Source organism: Chelmon rostratus, chromosome 15 (genome assembly GCF_017976325.1).
Source record: "Chelmon rostratus isolate fCheRos1 chromosome 15, fCheRos1.pri, whole genome shotgun sequence".
Lineage (NCBI taxonomy): Eukaryota > Metazoa > Chordata > Actinopteri > Chaetodontiformes > Chaetodontidae > Chelmon > Chelmon rostratus.
In genome coordinates this window covers 6618660-6635203 of record NC_055672.1, presented here as the reverse complement: position 1 = coordinate 6635203, position 16544 = coordinate 6618660, and the positions used below count along the sequence as shown (strand labels likewise).

General features: G+C 40.9%; 1 protein-coding gene across 1 annotated transcript; it reads right to left on the bottom strand.

Annotated features, from left to right (window-relative positions):
• Window positions 1-2572: 2572 nt before the first annotated feature.
• Window positions 2573-16123, bottom strand: LOC121618772 (tandem C2 domains nuclear protein). The gene is made up of 12 exons (XM_041954370.1): window positions 16060-16123; window positions 14959-15033; window positions 14675-14872; window positions 13437-13607; window positions 12987-13066; window positions 10600-10669; window positions 9891-9991; window positions 9008-9124; window positions 8629-8820; window positions 4430-4544; window positions 4145-4344; window positions 2573-3376 (listed from the first exon to the last, which is right to left on the bottom strand). Exons 1-12 carry the CDS (start codon window positions 16061-16063, stop codon window positions 3266-3268), a joined length of 1434 nt encoding a protein of 477 aa, XP_041810304.1. The 5' UTR covers window positions 16064-16123; the 3' UTR covers window positions 2573-3265.
• Between the last annotated feature and the right edge of the window lie 421 nt (window positions 16124-16544).

Genomic DNA, 16544 nt, shown 5'->3' with positions numbered 1-16544 from the left:
AGTGGGTTTTTAAGAGCTTTTTCTTTGATAACCGCTGCCTGTCGCAGCTGAAGACGATGCAACGAGAGTGACTGAACTGAAACAGTACAGTTGCAGGGCTGAAAACCAAAACAACAGGCTGAGAGATGCTAAAACACTGTAGAGTTCAATACATATGAATTTGATGTGATTCTAAAAATATGAACTACTATTAAAGCTACTATGTGATGATTTTAAGTTTTATGACTATGGTTCCCCCCAGTGGTGGCATAACAAAATACAAAAAAAATCCTCATTTAATGGTTTCATTGTCTATGTGACACCATTTTTCAGGTTTTTTGCAGTTTCTAACATGCTAAGGTGCTACACACTATGCTCTTTGCTATAGCTATCTGTAGCTCCTATCTGCCATTAGCTTGCTAGCTCAGTTAGCCGCGCAGCTAGTGGATGTATTAGCTGTCTAGGCTGAGAGCTCCGAGTACCGGAGGATTGTTGCTGTTTTCATGTCTAACTCAGTGAATGAAGGGTTTATATTAACCTAACCACAGTCGGTGATTGTTGTAACAATGGAAAGACAGATTTGTTTCTGTTGAATTTGAATTAAAAGTGTATTTTATGATGAGTTAGCAAGGCAAGTAAGGTGGTCTTAGTTCAGTAAAAGACGAATTCAGAAGGAGGATGGCTTTTTTTTCCTGTTTAGTATAAGAACATTTCCTTCCTTGACATCTAATGAGTTTAATTCTGTTTATTTATCAGACTAAAAGAACTAAGACAGCTTGTGAAACGCGGTGAACTTGCCGCTTGCATATATCTCCCGCCTGAAATGACAGGGGAACAATACTGTCGTTAGCATGCTAACTACAGTAAATACCTCTGCAACATAGACTTCGGAGACACAACATTAAAACTGTTAATTCTTCATATTGTGTTGATGATTTAAATACATTTTTTTCATGCTTTAAACCAAAATCATATTGCACCTTCAAAGGGTGACGCTGGCAGTATTCTATAGCTTTGGTCTGGTTCTTCTCTGACAGTAATATACAGAATATCACCATCTGCATCCTTTAACATCTCAAAAGCTTCTTGAGGACAGTTTTAAATTTATAGTTTCTTCAGTTATGACATTTTGTGACATGGACAGCAACAATTTCCATTATTACTGTCTTGTTTTGGAGTCATGGGCTGCAGCAATGGCTCACTATAATCCCTTTTACAGTTTTGACTGTCTGCATACATATTGACAACAGGTTATCAGCAAGTTTCAATAAGTTTAAGGGGCTGTATGTCATGTTATGTCATATAACACTTTATTTTGGATGAACGCCAGATGGCGTGCCTTCGTACGTTGAGGCACGCATCTTTCAGCTCTCCTCTCTGCTGCAGGATTCCTGTAAACTCTCCATTCTGTCTCCCAGGTGAAGGAACCAGCACATACAAGCATGCAAGTATGAGACAACTGGAATGTGCAGCAGATTCAGTGTGGCAACCAGTCAAGAGAAGAATCTGTTAAACACATGGCGGAACAATAACCCAAAATCCGGCTTCTGAGACTCAAGCATGCTTCTTGAGAGAGAGTCAAACATGCTCCTCTGAGCTGAGTGTTCAGTCAAGTCATGGGTTAAGGTGTGTCTGGAATGCCCTCTGTGTAACATTAACCATAAATCAAACATTCATTACATAAAAAAAAAACGAGGGTGTTTTGGCACGCCAGGATATGAAGGGTTCTGATGCAGGCTGGCTCACGTGGAGTGGCCGGTTGTCCTGGTCACACACGCTCAAAACGCAAACACTCGCCGGACTCTGTTTTCCTGGTCCACAGGCTTATTGTTCACTGGGTGTGTGTTTGCGTGTCCACATCCACAGCTGGTTATACAGAGCACATCGCTGGTCAGTCTCATGTTTTGTGAGACTGAGATGGAGACAGGAATCCCTCTGGGATAATCCCAAATTTACCTGTTAACAATGGTGCTTTATGTTCAAAGTGATTATTTAAACAGTAAAGATGCTTGCAATGTAAAGTAATAATGATGTTTTGTTTTTCTTTGCAGGAAAGTGAAGGCATTGCAGTTTCTCAAAACAAAATTCAAATTAAACTCCTCCACTTTTGAAAGCGCTGCAACTGAAAGGAAATTGCTTTCTATAGTCACTACTCACATGTTGAGGATGAGACTGCAATTGCCTGTAAACACTAAGATAGCTAAATTGCCTTTCATAATACAGTGTGAAATTGAAAAACAGGATGTTCCAGAGTCAGGAGGAGAAACGTGTGGCAGATTATCCTGCTGTTTGCCTTGAGATTTCTCAATCAGTGGCCTCTTCAATAAAAAGTGAACATGGTGACACAGCGGTTTATGGATGTTGACCTATTTTACAGCTGTTGCAGACTGTGTGCAATGTGCTCGCTGAAGATCTTGGCCTGTTTTCCTTCTTGAGGCACACACCAAAAAAAAAAAAAAAAGACCACCTATCATTCACATTTGACTTAAATCCTGCAAAGATCCTCTTCTCCGCTGTTCCTTTTAAAAACACACAAACAAACGCAACTTTTCCAAACGACTCCTTCTTTTAATCACTACATTGGAAACTTCAACACATTAATACATAAAAAAAAATTAAAGTGCTTTACTGTCAAAGGTGTACAGCTTAGGTTTGATACTGCTGCATTGTACAGTAACATGATAACCTATAGTTAAGTTAGGTTCAGGGAAAACCTGTGATCTCCGGAAAAGTTGAGATCTATGTTTTTCTCATTGTCAGCTGGCTTTATCCACTAAGATGGACCTCAATTACAGACTGAAAACATGTGTTTAATACAGGGAGATTGACTTTATGGTCATTTTCTCTGCTTGTAAACTTTCCGTCCAACTGAAAGGGTGACAAGGTTTTCAGAAAAAAGCTGTGATATACACAGGGCATGTGACTTACAAAATAAAGCATCAACTAGAGCTAAATGCAATGCAGCTGAATTCTTGTCAATGCTCTACTGTTTTTTAAAGAAAAAACTTCATTTTGTCTACACAAGAGCTACCAAAAAAGCTTTTCCAGCACCTATACTTTGTTCGAAACCCCTATTTACAACCAAGCACCTAAACCGACTGTGGAAATCTGGTCTCCCAGGGCATTCAGACCACATTCAGTAGTTTCCAGTCCGGTCCATCAGAGTCGACTTAGCTAGCATAAAGAATGGTGGCCGACCGGCTGGAAAAGCAAACGGGCACAGCTGGACCTGCAGCACAATAGCATCACGTCTGTAGTGTGCACAGAGGAAGTCTGGAGGAGGGGTCTAGGCAGTGCCCAGCCTGTGCCATGCAGACACCACTTTCTCTGGATGAGCCATCGTGTCCTTCCACTGCTCCACTGCTTCTGGGACAGGGCTGTCGAATCCCAGCTGGACCTGCCAGAGAAGGAGGCAATAATTCCTCAGCTTGTTGCATTTAAACTCCAGCTATCTTCAAATGTTTGTGTTTGTGAAGATGAGGCCTAGAGGGTGCTTTGGAAGAAATATCACAATCTAAGCTAATGTGAGCTACTGTGAGATAATGTTAGCAAACATATTGTTGTTGCAATTACAGAATCAGTTTACTGACTTCCTGTGAATGTTTGAGCATGTCACAGATAAATCTTTCAAAGGGAAAGTGTGCCACGATCCTGTAATTACCACCTCTGGCCACAGTGGCCGCTGTTTAGCAAAAGCTGCATAGTCTCTCTTTAAGGCTGATAATTTTGCTTCCCTTAATATACACTGATATTAAAGATGCTGCCAATACTTTGTGGTGTTATTGAAAATCTTAACATCTTTTCACTATTATTGGTAAGAAGTTGTGTAACAAGAAAAGCAGCTTGAGATAAAAAGAAAAAACTGTAAACAGAAAATTTAATTTACCAAAAAAGTATTTAACAGTTAAACTAATATGCAAAAAGTTAAAACAAGTTTTAATTGATTTTAAAGCTTGGATGATAAATGCTCTGAAAACATGGAAATTTGACTTGGAAAGCTCCACCTCCTAATAGAGAGCATGTGATACCGAATGACTGAGAGCCTAACTTGTGAAATATTACAACATCAATAACTATAAGTAAAAGAAAAATAGCTCCAGGACATCATATTTAAAAGTTTTTCTTCATGAGGATCTGGTGAAAATCTGGTGTCCGGTCACCTCACCTGTCCAAGACACTGTTTCCTCCTGACCGAGCTCCGGCTGTAGAGTTTGACTGACAGCGAGCAGGCCTGGTCTAACGCTGCCAGCAGGAAGTGAAAAGTCTCTGTCCACTGACACTGACCGCCAGAGGCCTTCAGCGCGCGAGTCTTCTTCTTCATCACCACCCGCCCCAACTGGAGCATCTCCACTTTGACAAAAAACGCTTCAGGGAGCAAACAGCAGTGGGGTTACTCAGGCGAACTACACAAGACCTGTGGAGTTACTGGGGTTCACACAGTGACACCTACCTTGTGTGAGGGGTGAGGAGGATGCTGGGAGGTTTTGGGCAGCGAGGACCTGGAGCTGGATGCGTCCGTTGACTGGCTGAAAGCAGGTGGTGAGATGCAGCTCAGAGTGGCACACCTAAAAGAGGACGTTCAATTACATCTTCACAATTCGGCATGAATGTAATGGTGTATTCTGGATTATAGACAAAGAATCGTTTTCTTGTTCTCTCATAATAGATACAAAGCAATCATGTATTTTAATACAGTAAGTTTTTACATTGTCTTTTGGCATTTGGCTTTATTTAAAGGGACATAACACAACCTGCAGTTCCTAGCTGCCTAGTAATGAATGAAAATCACATTTTTGTGGTTTTATCTCAGACCTCAATCCATTAAGGATGCACTGATTGTACAAAGAAACTGTATGACAAGACATGATCATATGTTTCATTTACTAAGTTTATTTCCCTTTGACGTATTGGTAGCAGTGTTCTCTGCATGGTCATTGTTTTTTCTGGCCTTGCAAGCATCAAGTAAACATGTCCTCCAAGAGGCATCATCCGTCATCAGCTTTCATCAAAACTGGGCCGGCACTGCAGCAGCTACAGGCTTTCAGAGTTTGATATTTTGACCTCTAACAGCAGCTCTCTCAGAACAATCAGTGTAAACTGTCAGTACAGCTGTTTGGTGTCAGTTGGAGCTGCACTTTAAGAGTTTGTGATATTAAAGTTAAAACAGTTTGACCTTTAATTAATGGCCAAAAAGTTGTGTTTTTTTGTGTGTGTGTGTTTTTTTTTTTTTTAAAGGCCAAACCGTTCAAACCAGCAGTTTGATGTGCTTGATATTCTGACCTTTAAATACAGCGCTTCACCAGGCCAGACATGTTTTTCTCAGCTTGGAATAGTGCACTCCTGTAATTCCTTACTATAGCAATTGTTACATTCATAAAAACATTTTTTTGTCTGTTTTCACCTAGACTTGATAATGACTCAGTTCTTTATTGTGTCATGCTCACATCATACAAAGCAGATCAACACTGCGTTAATCCTTCTAATATTATTTTTAGCCATGCTCACGGCAGGAGGGCAATGTCAGTTTGTTGGTCTGTTGGTTCACCCCTAGACTGAACTATTTCTACAACTATTTTCAGTTTTTATTTTTAGTTCCATCTACATACAGGATAGATCGGTACAACATTTGTAATAGACATTCATGGATCCCAGATGATGTATCCTAATCACGGACTGTATAAAACATGGCCGTAGTCTCCCTGACGTCACCCACAGGCTTCAATAGATCCATTGTGAAGCTCAGTGACATTGGCTCTGGACGTCACCATCTTGGCAGTGCCTGACTCCACCAAAGGTCCTCGCTCATTAAAAAATGGGCAAAGAGGTGGAGCGTGGGAAGAGCTGAGGCAAGAAGAATGAAGCCTGGTTGCTGAAACCTAGCAGCTAGCTGTCACTCAAAGTGGCCATACCTATGATAATGCATAACTTTAAACCTTCATAAGACTCAAACAAGTGAGTTGTACTGCACAGTTGCCATGAATGGGGAAATGAGCTGTAGGGAAAAAAAGCTGTTTTTTGTACCAGGCTGTAAACACGTTTATTTCTGCTGTTAAGTTGGGCATTTTAATATGGAGGTGTTTGGGGATTGACTTGCATTTTGAGCAGCCTCAAATGGCCATTTGAGGTACTGCAATTATCGGCACTTCAGCATTGGCTCCATTTTTAGAGGTTGCTTCTTGATTCTAATGACTTTCCTCTAGCACCACGATGAGGTTAATATTTGTGGCTTTTAGTGAATCTCAACAAATATCTGACTTTAATAACTCTGGTGATCGCCATCCTCAGTTAAGAATTTGAATTTGTCAATCACTTGATTGGTTATTGGTCTATGACCAACCTAAAGATATTTCTGTCATCCTCAGCAGCACAGTACTTTTCACACTAACTAGCAATTGTTAGCAAGATAATGCTAACCAAAACAAACCAAAAAGTAAACCAAATGGTGAACATTGGAAACATTATATTTGCTAAATATAAGCCTGTTAGCATTGTCATTGTTAACATGCTAGCATAATGACGCATAGTGCTTGCGTGGCTGTACACTGTTAGTCTTGTATGATTCATCTGAGACTGCCAGCTGCCCTGCTTCTTTTCAAAATGCTGCAGATATTTTTCTTGTTCGAGACTGGAGAGTTCAGCTGTCTATACCCTTAAGAGCCTGAGTGACAGTGGATTTGGACAATTTGTGCCTTTTGTGTCCACCAGATGGGTAAATTCACTGACTATCAAATTGTCCCTCTGAGAACCTAATGATGATTCATTGTCTGATCCGCTAAGTGCAGAAACCGTTCACATTCTACTTTCACCTGCCAGACATGCATCCATTTATGAACAAAACCACTCTGCTGCTGAAATGGTTGGAGGTTTGACCTACTTTCCACGTCTTACATTTCCAGAATCTGCACTCTGTTTTTTTCTCTCAAATAAAAGCCTGTCTCCCAATTCCCCTCACTAATGAATCTCCTTTCTCTTTTTCTTGTGATTATGCAACAACATAAAGTCTGACTGACAAGGCCAAGAGTACGGTACATGCCAGTGGGCTACAATGCATCATGGGGACAGTTTTATGAGGCACACAGCGCTTTGTTCTTATTTACTGTGCACATACAAAAGGGTGATAAAAGGTAGCAGCCAACAGAGGAAATGGTGGAGAATAAGTTGTAAAAGTCTGGGCTATTCCCACACTGAAAGTTTTTCCTGTTGGCCACAACAGCTGGACAGCAGGTAAGACAATATTAGCTAATTGCTACAACGCAGAATGTATTGTACAGTTTTTGAACAGCCATTAAGAACATCAGACACCAACACAGCACTGATTATTTCAGGTGGTTGACTCAGACTGCGTGAGTCAGCAAACGTCAGTCATTATTTGTCCGTCTGTGTTTGTTCTCTGAGTTTTAGTTACCATGTTGCCACAATTTAACCAAATTTTCATTTGGCGCATTTTGGAGTCAAAGTCAGCCTCCATAATCAAGATCTGGACTAAACATATATATATGTGTGTGTCTGTGTGTATATATATGTATATACATATATATACACACAGACACACACATATATATACACACATATATATATATATATATAGATAGATAGATAGATATAGATATAGATATAGATATATAAACAGGTCTAGCTTAGAGCAAAGGATGTTAAATCCACAATGTGTATATTTTAAGCCATGCTAGCAGTAGTTTGTCTTTCAGTTGGTCCACCACTTTGGTCCAGACTGAAATATGTCAACAACCCTTTGATGGATTACCATGAATGTTTGTCCAGACGTTCGTGGTCCCCAAAGGTTGAACCTCGCTGACTTTGGTGATGCTCTGACTGTTTCCTTTTGCACCGCCATGCATGAAGTTCAGATTTGTGGTTTTGGTAAAATATCTTAACAACTATTGGATGGATTGTCATGAAGTGTGGTGGAGACATCCAACCTGCTCTGACTTCTCGTCTAGCACCATCATCAAATCAGAGATTCAGTTAGTCCAGTTCTTTGGTTTATGACCAAAATCTGCAAAACTAATGAGCCTACCTTCAGCTTCAGCTGTACTTTGTGCTGATTAGCAAATTTTAGCACGCTAACACGCAAACTAAAATGATGGAACATGAATGTGTTAGTGTGAGCATGCTAGTAAGCCTAACTAGGCCTACAAATCCAGTATTTGTAGGGTAACTCATTCTTTTGCAGCATCATTTTGTGCATGTTCACATGTGCTGATATTAGCATTTAGCTCAAAGCTGCACTGTTCCAAATTCCACCTTACTGCTAGCATGGCTGCAGAAAACATTCGGACTGACATTATATTTGATATATATTGATACAACCACCTTTGTTGCCTGAAAATGACTTCAGCAGGATGGTTACATCACTTCGTTCTGATGGTCTGGGGCAAAACAAAGCAAAATAACCCCCCTGAATGGAGGAAATAAAAAAGGCAATCCTACCTGATTAATCAGCTTTAGATTGTGCTCAAATAAGCCTGGGTTTGAGATATAATTCTTTAATTCCTTGTAATTCATGTTCACAAACTGTTCCTCTTTAAAACCACCAGTGACAGACAATGTAGTGGAAACCGGACACCAGACTCAAGACCAAAACAGACTTTAGTACCACCGGTCTGACTCATATGTGAAGTGAACACTCACGGAGGATTTGGATGGAGGGTTGAGGTCTAGCCAGTGCTCCATCTCCTGAGAGCCAAGCTGTCGAAGGGAGAGGACGCACTCCGCCACCGTGCGTTTCTTGGGGTTGTGCGTTTGCAGCCGCAACACCAAAGCACTGCCGCGCAACTGCTGGAGACGCAGCGCAAACACAAAGGTCTCCATGAAGGACACATCCTAAGGAACGGAGACAGGAAAATCAGGTGGTTTTTCCACAACTCTAGAACAACTGGAGTAACAACCCTGCAAAGTTAATCTCACAAAGAAAAAGATAAGTTCAAAGCACTCTAAGAAAGAAAATGAGTAGCTATCAAGAATCTCAACCCACTTTCATCAGGTTTTAGAAAGTGGTCCTCAGCGTTACCTGACTGTATTCCTTGACTGAGCTCTTGAACTGTATCGGTTTGGGGATGGTGATGATGCCTTTAAAGCCAATCTTTTGTTGCTCCACTCCATCCGAGGGAAGGTTGAGGTCTGAACACTGATAACGAAAGAGGGAAAGGAACGTTTTTGTTGGGGAAGGTCAAATCTATTCATAGGCTAACACGCTCTTAAGCAAACAGGTTTAGAACAAACTGCTTACTTAGCGAAAAGGACATAAATACTTTAGTCGTATGTGCATGTGCATGTGAGTATTATTACTATTATTTTATAAAGATCTAATTATTTCAGAAACAACAGGCTGCTTTAATGCTTTAAGTCCACTTTTCTTTTTTAAACCTTTATTTTAGCAGGATATGCTTCATTTGTGCTGCAGGAAAAAATGCAATTTTTGACATAATGCCACACAACAAGGGTATTTCTGCAAACTCAATGCCCTACTTGTTCATCCAGATGTCCCAGTGGATAAATCAAGTGCTGCACTGATGTGTGTTTGGGACAAAATGAACCCTAAAACCAAAACTCTAATCTTAGGTGGGAAAGAGGTGCCTCTTTTTCATGTTTGTCCCCGTTCTTTGAAGAATTAGTGCATGTCTCTGTATTAAAGCCTTAAAAAACAAAGATTGTATGCACAGCACACACACACTGTAGGTGTTTGAATTCCTCGGATACACGGATCACTGGAAATACAGACTTCTGTGTCTTAAAAAAACAACCTTTTCCTCCGATGAGTCCGAGCCAAAGCTAATGGAGCACTGAGAGGAGCGAACAGAGACCTGTGTTGAGGACAGAGGGTCCATTGAAGAGCACAATGGAGCTCTTTATGTCCTCATGCTCCCCTCTCTCTTCACAGCATGTAACCTTACCTGGACCAGAGTGATCCACACCTGCTCCACAGCCTCCTGGTAGCTCACTTGGACGCTCACCTTGCCCAGCTCGCGCTCATCCCCGGACAGGGTGATGGAGTCTGTGACATTTGGGAAATCAGACGACAGCAGCACAACAGGAACAAATTATTGGATGTAATGTTATAATGTAGATATGAATTTATAGTGTAGCTATATGAACATGTAGATGAGTGTTAAAAGCTGATACTGTATATATGGAAATGTTTTGTACCACATTTGTTGCATCATCTTTAAGTTTAGTTTTCTGGATCTTCTCAGTGATATGTTCTGCTTTTAGGTCATTCATTATTGTTGCATAGGACAACAAATAAAACAAAAGTAGAAGTATTGGAGGTGGTAATTTGCCCTTGGCAGTGCAGGAATTTTGTAACACTGGTTGCATTTAAAAAAAACAAGTGAAGAACTGAAAGGATTAACAAGTTTATCTTCAAACAAATCATTTATCTCTTATGATAACAAAGCTGTTTCTCTTCCTGGAATAATCCAATCTTTATGTAAGGAGGCTTATCTCTGAAGCTCAATGGCGGACTGTAGTGAAAACATTTGGAAGTGATTACTGTGGCGGACCATTCACGATTACACAATGCAGAGTGATCTTAATCAAACTTAAGTCATTACTCCTTGTAAAGTTTGAAAGGGAAAGGAGATATATCTGTAGTTAAGTTACCCAGGCTGCTTTCAATGGAGCCGATCATGGAGGACGTGCTGCTGAGGACGCTGGAGACGGAGTCGAAGCGCTGCAGGTGAATCCAAACACACACAAAGAGGGTCAGGACAGGCTAACATTGCTAATTTGCACTGAACACAAAGTGCAGCTGAAGCCAAAGAGAATGCTTTGCAGGTCTGAAGTCACCAATCACAATTTTGACATGATGATGGCGCTAGATGGGAAGTCAGGGGATCAACGTTATTACAGTTCATCCAATGGGGACCATGAATGTCTGAATCAGATTTCATGTCAATCTGTCCAATAGTTGCCAAGAGATTTCGCTCAAAAGCACAAGACTCATGGTGGCGCGAGAGAAAAAGTCTGCAGACCATCAAATTTTAGGATGCATCCTCTGGGGAACATGAATGGTTGTAGAAAATATCATTCTAATCTAATCCACTGACACAGCTATCCTTTCGGCCATGTTGTGAGCATGGCTAATGAAAATCACTTGTTTCTTTACCTGTGTTTTTCATTTCACACCTTCATTCTGGAAACCCGAGTTTCTTTGTTCAATGTTAGATCTATTGCCAAGGTGCTGTGCCTTTTATGGTTTTAATAACTCACTACTGTTTGCTCATAATGTTGCCAAGCTAAACATTTTGACAAATTGAATGGTAATTTTACACCCACTGCATGTTACTCTGGATAATAAGGACATTAACACAAGTGAGTAGTGAATACAAATGTGTCCATGTTGGTTCATATCGTGCAAAACAGTGAGAGTGTCGCATGGACGCTGCTCTGACGTTTATCGCAGTGTGAGTGAGATATTAAAATGTTTATCGAGGTTTTGGGCGTTAGATTGACTGTTTGTAAAGCAGCCTCAACGATTCATGTGAACTAATACAAAGCTGCTGACAGGCTTACTTCACCACATCCTTTATAGAACAAAGAAATACACCCCAACTTACTCATTGCTTTCTTTTTTGTAATACTGATCAAATACCACTTTGTCCCAGACAATCAATAGCTGAATCATACGCAGCAAACAGAAATACATTCAGGGACGGCCATTAAACTGCAGGGGTAAGTGCTGAGGCTGAAATTAATCTCCAGTGACTCACATTAAGACGACTCACAAAAGGGTAATTCCGGTATTTTTTAACCTGGACCCTATTTATACATGTTTTGGGGTCTGAATGACTAATGGGTGCAAAACATTTTGGAAGTGGTCTTGTATATCACCTCACCTGGGAGCCGTGAAACGCACGAACATAATCCTTGGAGGCAAATGTGCTCAATGTGGGCAAAGTACGTCCAGTAAAAGTACTTGTTTTTGTCAATGCAGATCGTTTTTCTAAGACTAATCAAGATCCTTATTTAACCAGAAATGGCTGTTTTATTGCTAATAGTGTAGATAAACATATAAAAGCATTACACTTAACTTTAGATCAGGTAAAAAAAATAAAAAAGCTTCATTTTTTTCCCTTCATCAAAGATAAGATGATAAAATTAATTGAATTAAACTTGATTTATTTAACTTATCCAGTTATCTTTAAAGGACATTTTTAATTGCTTTCTCGCCAAGAGTTTGATTAGAAGATCGACACCACTCTTTTATCTGCATGTTCAATACTGGACGACAGCCAGCAGCCGGCTAGCAGGGTTTTGTTCAAAGGTGACAAAATCCATGTACCAGCACCTCATACGCTCACTAATTAACACACCATATGCAATTTGTTTAATCCCTACAAAAAAAAAAACAAAGTGTAGAAGGACTGTAAACATTATTATTATGGGGTGTGGTATTGGTGGAGACTCCAGGAAGTAGTCGTGCCCAGCCAAGAAATAGTCTGACAAATCATCCCTCTTTAAAACTGCAGTAATTCAGATTTTGCTTGTTACCTGTTTGGACAGAGCCAGGCTAGCAGTTTCCCCTTGTTCCCAGTCTTTGTGCTAAGCTAAGACAACTAGCTGCTAGCTATATAGCTTCACATATACCATACAGGCTTTTGGTAAGAAAATTTGGGCTTACTTTATGTTTAATATCACAGCTTTGTGTCACATTTGGGCCTCCATACATGGATAATGAGCTATTTTACCAGAAATTGCTGAATTGTTTTCCTTATCAGTAAAGATGATATCTGACTGGCTCTTAATACAGATAAGCTCATAAGGGTAATTGAAGATTAGCTTCCACACCTGCTTCTTATTAAAGTCCTCTGGATGAAAGGACCCCCCTCGCTTTGCCGCCTTTAATCAAAATACCAAACTGTGGGGCTTGTTTGCAATGTTCTACTCTGCTGCTGAGGACAGTGGAAACTATAAAACTATGTTTAGTCTTGGTTGACACAGGGTGAGAAAGACTGTGTGAATACAGATTAGATAGAGAGCAGTCTCACCTGCATGTGACTCTGAGAGCTGGACAGATCAAACATGGAGCTGCTCAGTCGCTGCTCGCTGCCCGGCGTCAGAGTCCAACCTGGAAGCGAAGAATCAGCCCTGGTTAAGGTGGGTTAATCTTTACGTGTCAGTCTGTAGTTTCCTGTTATTAATTCAGGGATACATACAATTTCTTATCCAAGTATTTACAACACTCTTCTTTCCACAACTGCACAAAAACTGTTAATCAGAACTAGCTGTGACAAACATGCATGCTGTGTTTGGGTGTAACATGCATGACACAAATTCACTGATTTCATATTTAGCTTCTCAAACATATACAATTTCATGTCACTGTAAATTCTTTAGAAAATGAAAAGAAAGACAAAAACAGTAAGAAAGAGTCCAACATTGTGGAGGAAATACTTTGAAATAAATGTAGATTTCACGGATAAGGCTGCATCTGCTACCTGGACTTTGGGGACTGGCGTTTCTGTTCTTCAGTGTGTTGCGGCGGGTCGAGCCGGGGGAGATGAACTCGGCCATCTGACCCTGACGGAAGCTGGGCTCGAGGACATAGGGGAAATGACTGGTGCCAAGCAGCTCTGCCTTCCTCTCTGCATACGTGCTCCGGGCTGAACCTGCAGACAGAGAGCGGGGCTGGAGGTCAGCGAGCTTCCATTTGACCAAAGTACTCTTTTCAGTCAGTAAACTAAAAGAACACAGCTATTCATTCAGAAACAGGATATCCTACTTGTCTCCTGAGTGACCGAATGTCAGGTCATACTTCAGTAACCTCTGAGCTGATTTTAATGAAACTTGCAGGCATAATGGCACTGTGAGTCCTCAGTGAGTGCTGAGGCAAGATCGCCGGTGTTATTCCACACTAGATTGACAGTGTGATTGTGCTCCAAGCTGCAGCATGAGTTCAAGACGTGAGAAGACTAAATTCTTACATTACGCATTGGACTACCTGGATGCTGCAAAAATATGGCCTGATGGGGGCGCTGTTGAGGCGAAAATATATCGCCCAGAACAGAATTTTGCACAGAATCTAAACAAAACAAATAATCTTACTAGATTTACTAATTTAGTAAATTATATAAAGAAAAAAATTAAAATAAAAACTCATAGAGGGTGTTTCTGGTACTTATCCGAGCCAACCAACTGCGATCACAGAGTCAGCTTTGTTCAGGTTTGGGAGGGCCAAATGTTGGCTCACGCTTGTTCTGTGCACTGTCCGTGTCTGCAGTAAAGCTGGTCTGACTTTCACCCTAAATTGTCCCAAATCCACACCTTAAAAATCCAGTTCCTTCTGGCAGCCGTAATGTGCAGCACAAAGGAGTAAAGAAACCAAAAGTTCAGTATTATTTGTGGAGAATGTAATTATTGCACCTTGTGTATTCAGTGTGCTCAGAGACAATATGATAATGGGACTGTTTACCGACCCAACCTTTAAGTCAACACTAATACCTAGGAGAGGTTTCCACAGTGTTGCAGTTCATTTGGATATGATAATGAGAATGTGTGAATTAGTTTAACCCTTGTATTGTCTTTCCATCTACTATATGATATGCAAACACTTGAAAATGGGTTAAAATTGACCCGAAGACAATAGGAGGGTTAATCAGTTCAGATCTAAAAGAGACAGAGCATCTGTTAACGCAAACATGCAGCCAGCTGGTGTTATTTTTCGATGGGTACGTACTCTGTGGTCCAGACTGTAAACTTGGGTAGCGGGAGCCTCTGGGTTGGACGTAAGAGGCCTTGAAGGTCGGCAGGACAAACGGCACCTCTCTGCCGTCCGGGGGCAGCTTGGACAGGAGGTAATCCTCTGTGACCCCCCTTCTCTCTTCATCAAGTTCCCGTCCTGCTGCCTTGTTTGGAGGCATCTTCAGTGCGATCACTTGAAAGCACAGGAAATCACCCAATCAGAAGGGAAACAGTCTGTCAGAGGTGTCTGATGTGCAGCCGTGCAGGAGGTCAGTTTACCTTGGGTCTCCTGCTCCTTCCCCTTCCTCTTCATGAAGTTCTTGCAGCAGTCTTTGAGGCACTCCATGGCTGCAACTGGAAATGTTTTCAGTGTTGAAAGAGTCAGTGGAAGTTACAGTTTACACAGTGAACAGAGATACCACGGGGCCAGACCAAGCCCTTCTGGGGATCTAATCAGGAGCTGATAACACACCAAATACCAAAATTTGTTATAGTGCCACCAAATTACTGAAGTTTGGAACAGCGCCCTTAAATTTCGCAGTTTTATATAATTCCAGCTTTTGTTAAAGTGCAGTGAAGTTTTCAACAAAATCCCCAAAATAATTTATTGTTATAATCATAAAGCTTGTTGTGTTGCACTCGAATACCTAAGATTTGGTGCTTAGCCCTATAGTTTTTTCATTTGATGCTATCACAAAATGTGTTACAGTGCCCAAAACATGATACAGTGCTCCCAAAATGTGTTACGGTGCCACCAAGATTTGTTTGTTGTTGTGGTCCCAAAATCTTCACTGATCACTGAGAGTTGACAGACATTGTCCTTATTTGTTGATATAATACCACAATTTGGTAAAACACTCAAAAAATATGATTGAATTTCAACATTTGTTCCACTTCTAACCAAAACCCCCAAATTTGGGAAAGCACCCTTAAAATTTGTTGTTCAAAATTTAATAAAATACCCCAAATAGTTTTGTTTCCCCCAAAATCCTCCAAAATAGACAAAGATTATACTTATATAATTCTCTTTCTCTCTTTTTTATAATATCTTATTAGCTGTAAACCCCTAATTTCACCGCCATGGCTGGGAGGATATTCTGAGGTTTGAGAGGCCAACACAAACGATATTAAAACTTTCTGTTTAATGACAGAAATAAACAAAGGAGCTCAGTTTCAGTGTGTTTGAGGACGAATGCTGAATACTCAGCTGCAAACAAAAAGCGGAAAGAGTTTAATTTCATGAAACCAGAGCCAACGACGGTCAACAAACACTGCTTTGTGCTGCAGGCGTATGAAGGAATTTGTGTTACCTCCCTCCACTGGTGCATGAGAAGCTATTTGTATGACTTCAAATTGAAAAGCAGAGAAATGTAAACTCACCCATGCGATGTTTTCACTGACAGAGGATAAACTTTGTACATCCAGTGGTGCAGCTCACTCTCACGGGCCGACTGGAGAGAAATGCCAGTGAGCTCAGGTTTATGGTGCACTTCAGTTCCAGGTCTCTCTCTCTCTCTCTCTCCCTCCCTCACCCTCCTCCCTCCCTGACTCTCTACTTCCCGGACTGACACTGTGTGTTTGTGCTTCCTTCCCCGAACATCCATGAGAGCACCGCTCTGTTTCGATGCTTCGGTTTCCCCACTTCATCCTCACTGTGTGCTCGCTGTCATTGTATTTCCTCCTCCTCAGGCGTTACCTCAACACTGTTTACATCAGCCAGGAGCTCGGCCGCCGTGCAGGTTCAGTGTCTTTAGTTACTGATCACACTCACTTACACTTTCAACAGTTCTACAGTTGTGTGGTGAAGACATTTGTTTCTCTTAACTGCCATGCGACCATATTTTTTTTAGTTTTCCAAAATACCG